A 4,894-nucleotide genomic window follows, 5' to 3' on the forward strand; every position below is an offset into this window, starting at 1 on the left:
AAGTCTCTTCCCAAGCCAAATCCATTTCTGGCAAGAAAACGAGCCTTCCTCCAGGGCAAAAAAAAGAGAACAGGAGATTTTCAAAGACCTTCTCATCTCAACTGCAGAAGACTACGGGCGGCTTTACACTAGGAGAGAAAACCAAGGTTGAATCCCGTTTGAGTATGAAAGTAGGGCTAGTGCTGGGGCAAGTCCAAACTCGAGTTCTAATCCTTTCTCAAGTCTCAAGTCCCGATTTGTGAAATTTAAAATCTCATTATTTGGTTTAAAATTCGTAATATGAGTCATTTTGTTCGCTCGACTTGAGTGGAGTGAAAGACTCGAGTTCTCTGGTGGACTCGCCCCAGCACTACTCCAACTTCAATCTTCAAACCGGACTCAATCCTGGTTTTCCATTGTAGTGTAAAGACGGCCTAACATTTTCCGATCTTAAAAACGAAAGTATGTTTCAGGGATCGAAATCATGAACAAGGTTGACGAGTAGATTATTGGACAGGAAAAAATGTACTCGCGCTAGATGAGGAAATATTTATGGATAAGAAATAGATGAAAAAGTAAGCAAAATCAAGACAGTCCAAAGATGTAAAAACAATGATTACGGCGAGTAATTCTTTAAAATGTTTTGTTTTGAAATTGCGAACATATCAAAGTGTTGCACAAAAAGTGCATCGACGTTTTGAGGAACTTTTAAATGGCCTTGGACCAAATGAATCAACTCAAATACAATGCCACTCTAGAGTTGACAGTGAACAACGTCCTTTTTATTTGTTTTTCATTTCAATTTCTGATGTCCTTTTAATGGTTGAAAATCCTTTTGCGAAACACTTTTTTCACATTAAAAGCTTGCACTCTGGTTGAATTCGAACTGTTTCTATTAGCACTTACATTAAAGTTATCTTGTTAACTGTGGACCTAGTGTTGAAAAATTTATGCCCAGGTTCGGTTTTCTTGCGCTCCGAGGAAAGTTCACTTCTTCTTGGCTCCCATGAATTTGGTGGATCTCTTCGCAATAATTCCATTCTTTTTGGATCTCGTCATTGGAGGCCTCCAGGTAAGGTTTGAAAGAGCAATTAGGCAAATGTCATCATCTACATACCTCGTCCCAAGTCTATTTCAATGCTCAGATTACTCTGGATGCAAATTTGGCTTCGAAAGATTTTGTTCCCATTCGGCAAAGTATGTTCCGTGAACATGACTCAAGCTTTTAAATCACTTGCCTTATTTACATTTCATAGCGTAATTTGCAGTGCAACGCCTTTTGCTAGTACCTAACAGGCATGGTTATGGTACGTGTACAAGTAGAGTAAAAATAATTTCGAGTACCTTTCACAGGTAAATTGCTAGCCTTATTTGGTAAAGAGCACAGCATTTGATACCTTGTATCTTTTCTTGAATATTCGATGCACAAATTACATTTCGGTATTTTTTCCTTAATTGGTATACCAATTTCAGATTGCTCAAGACACCATATTTGGAGAGGTCAGCTCAAGTGTAAATTAACGATGGTTGCTATTAGTTTTTTTTCTAATGGTCGACCTCTAAATTTTTGTCCGTAGTTTGCGTTTCTTGACCTAAAAACAATTCCATCGGTCAATAATATTTTCGTCGAGATAGGACTTTGACTGTGTGACTTAATCCTTGACAGTTTTGGCACATTTCTTTTTCCAATAGCGTTACATTGTTCTTCAAAAACTGATCAATCAATAACAGTTTTGCCTTGATTAATAGGCAGAACAAATCTGATTAGTTGGACTTAAATGTTGGACTAGGTCTCTGTGAGTTCAAATTAAGACCTGAACATGCTGTGATTCTCTCAACCTGGTCAATAATTCTTCCACAAAGAGGCTATAATTTTCTAATGCATCTCTTACATTATGGTCCATTTTTTCACGCGACCATAATATTTTTGAGTATATACACTTTTCTTTAAGAGGAAATGCTCCTTAGAACCAGACTAATGACATTACTTTCTTTAATCCGCTTGCTTTAAAACTCTTTTGGTCTTCCATGTATAAATCCTTGGTTTCTGACCAGAATCTTCCCTCCATGTGACTTTCATCACCAACCTAAAAAGGTCATTTTAGATTGAGATTAGTCTGCACTTAATTAGCCTTATCTAACGTTATGGAGCTTGATCATGAAACAAACTGAACATATGAACTTATGAATTTGGAATGAGGGTGACTTATTTATTCAAATATATGAGTGAGCATGTCTTTTTTCCAAGTTTTATCTCCGGCATGACCAATCTGCTACTAACTGGAGGCTTTCTTACCTTTTACTTACTTTTATTGACACCCTAGTTCCAGTTTCATTCGAAAGGGACCTTTTCCAGGACTTCGAGATCATGGGCAAGGCCGGTAAAATCGTTCGTTTAGTCCGAGTAATGCGAATCATGAGGATCTTCAAGCTTGTCCGCCATTTCGCTGGACTCCAAAGTCTCATCTACACACTGAACCAGGCCTACAAAGAGCTCGGACTTCTCATGCTCTTAGTGGGTGTGGCTGTCCTGACCTTCTCTAGTTTGGTCTACTTTGCTGAAAAGGACAACCCTCTAGGACCTTGGTCTTTCTTGGATTCTTTCTGGTGGGGTCTAATGACTCTAACTACTGTGGGCTATGGAGATCTGAGTCCTTCCACATTTCCAGGAAAACTCATTGGTAAATATATATTCTATACCGTTCATGTCAATCAATCTTTCTTGGGAATCATGTGAGTTTTTGCTTTGATTTCAAGCTTAAAATTAAATCATGGAAGTTAGCTTTCGACCAGAATCAAAGTTTCTTCGATAGTTCATTGGATGAAACTCGGCAAATCGATTTTCATTTCCGCACATTTGTTCCGGGGAATGGATTATCGATCTCATGGACTGAAAGTATGAAAGCGTCCAGGCTGGTCTTTCTTCATGGATAATGTAAGATCTGAGTCAAGTGGAGTTGAGTGCACGGAAATGCGGCCAAATGATTCCCTTCAAATGTTTTATTGCCGATCTTGCCGAGTTCAATCTCTTGAAGGGTTCGTTAGATCAAATAAAATAGCACTACAATGATCAGGGAGTTGCCTTTTTTCTTGTGGACTTGTTTGATGTAGATTTTTACTTGTTTTCAACTTCTTTGTGTAATGGTTTCAAACTACACCTTACCTTATGACTTGGCGCTCTTGCAATTTGCTCATAATTGATCTTTTTAATTGATAGAAACGTAGGCATTTTTGGGAAACAGTAATAAACGTTTTAATTGCAATATCAAAGTATCAAGGCCATATTTTCATTCTTGTGACACGTACTTACATTTTGTGCTTGAAATAGTTTTTCTCAGGGCGCAATACCATAGGTCAAAGACTTTTTCGCTTTTTGAATGATAAAAGACGGGACAAATTTGAGCATCAAATAAAGGGGACTGTCAAGAGGGGTTATAAATAATTAAGCTGGAAAAGCCTCTGTCAAAGCTTTTTTACAAAATGCGATGACGTTTGCAAACAGTAACTTGTCTAATATAGTCTAATTGTGAAGCTCAACACTTATTAATACAAAGATTATTTTTTTGAAACAGAAACATTTTCGCCAACCGACATGTCAATCATGTAGGGAAGCTTTGTTCAACCCCAGGAATCAAGCCAAAAAGGCTTGAAATCAATGAATTCCGATACTACATGTACTGTGTATAAGAATATGAACCAAATCCGTGTGCTCTAATGCATGGAAAATAACGCAAACCCTCTCGCCATTCATTTAGGTGGACTTTGTGCCCTGGGTGGCATATTCATTCTGACGCTTCCCATCCCCATCGTGGTGAACTCCTTTGCCAGTTATTACAAGAACCGCCTTTGGCGAAACGAGGTGGCCCACAAGAAAACGAGAAACGTGCAAAAGAAACGCCGTGAAATGGAACTCTTAATGCGGGACAACCTGCTCAATATCCTGACCGTCCCAGGTAACCAGATCTAGGTAAACAGGATGCACCCAGGTTCCCTCCCTCCCCTTCCCTTTTCAACCTTCAAATCCGTTCTCTGATGGAACGCAAAGTTTGCCTATTTTCAGCACCCAACCTGCCTTTAGTGTTGTTTTGTGCCTGAATGGATCCAACCAACATCCAAAGCTGCAGAAAGGAATCTAGATCGTGTCCCCAAAAGCCCTTGCCCACATCCAATCCCCCCTTTTGAGTGTGCATAATTTCTGAAATACTCACAACTCTTGGGCGGTCTTATAGAGGGTCTGATTTCATGAGGATTGCTTTTTATACAAGCTATCAGTGTTCATTTCAGGTACGCCCATCGATTGCAAGAATCATTTTGCAGAAAAATGGAAGCAACCCACATGATCATCATCGCAATGATTACAAGTCAATTAATTGGTGACGATCCGTCCAGGACTCTTCGCCATCCCTAAAACCGATTATGTCCCTCAACCCAAATTGAAGAATTGTCATAACAAGATAGAGAGTCAAAATATTTGCTCTTCGCAGCAAAGAGCTCTCGTATTACTTAGTAAAGTCAAAGTCAACGCAATCAATAAAAAAGCCACACACCCATTACAGTGTTGTCTGTATTTGTTTGTTTGTTACAAAGTCTGCTGGCAGCTCTCTCTTTTGCTCGCTTGCCATCTAATGACGTGGGTTCCTTCATATTAGTTATTAAAGCAAAAACTCCTTCTGTAATTTAAATGCTGCAAAGAAGCTGGACTCTGCGGCTAGCCCCTGATTGAAATGAAGAATAGCGGTTAGGAAAACGGGTGCACTTCCTATACGCTATGGCTGTCGGCCTAAAGAGTTGCCTTTGTCTTGGAGAATTTATTATTGATCAAACTTGGTTGCTCAATAGCTTTCCAAATGCATCAGAAAGATTCACTAAATATGCTGAGGCTATTGAACCCTCAGTCTGACTAGAGGGATTTAAA

General features: G+C 39.1%; 1 protein-coding gene across 1 annotated transcript in view; it reads left to right on the forward strand.

Moving 5' to 3' along the window:
• LOC131882306 (potassium voltage-gated channel protein Shab-like) overlaps positions 1-4,530 on the forward strand; it is a gene marked incomplete in the record, with an annotated part of 42,765 nt that extends 38,235 nt beyond the window's left edge. The window contains 4 exon segments of the mRNA XM_059229409.1: positions 938-1,051; positions 2,336-2,660; positions 3,735-3,932; positions 4,264-4,530. Coding sequence (XP_059085392.1) covers positions 938-1,051; positions 2,336-2,660; positions 3,735-3,932; positions 4,264-4,319 — 693 coding nt within the window.
• Between the last annotated feature and the right edge of the window lie 364 nt (positions 4,531-4,894).

The sequence above is a fragment of the Tigriopus californicus genome, chromosome 6 (assembly GCF_007210705.1).
Source record: "Tigriopus californicus strain San Diego chromosome 6, Tcal_SD_v2.1, whole genome shotgun sequence".
Taxonomy (NCBI): domain Eukaryota; kingdom Metazoa; phylum Arthropoda; class Copepoda; order Harpacticoida; family Harpacticidae; genus Tigriopus; species Tigriopus californicus.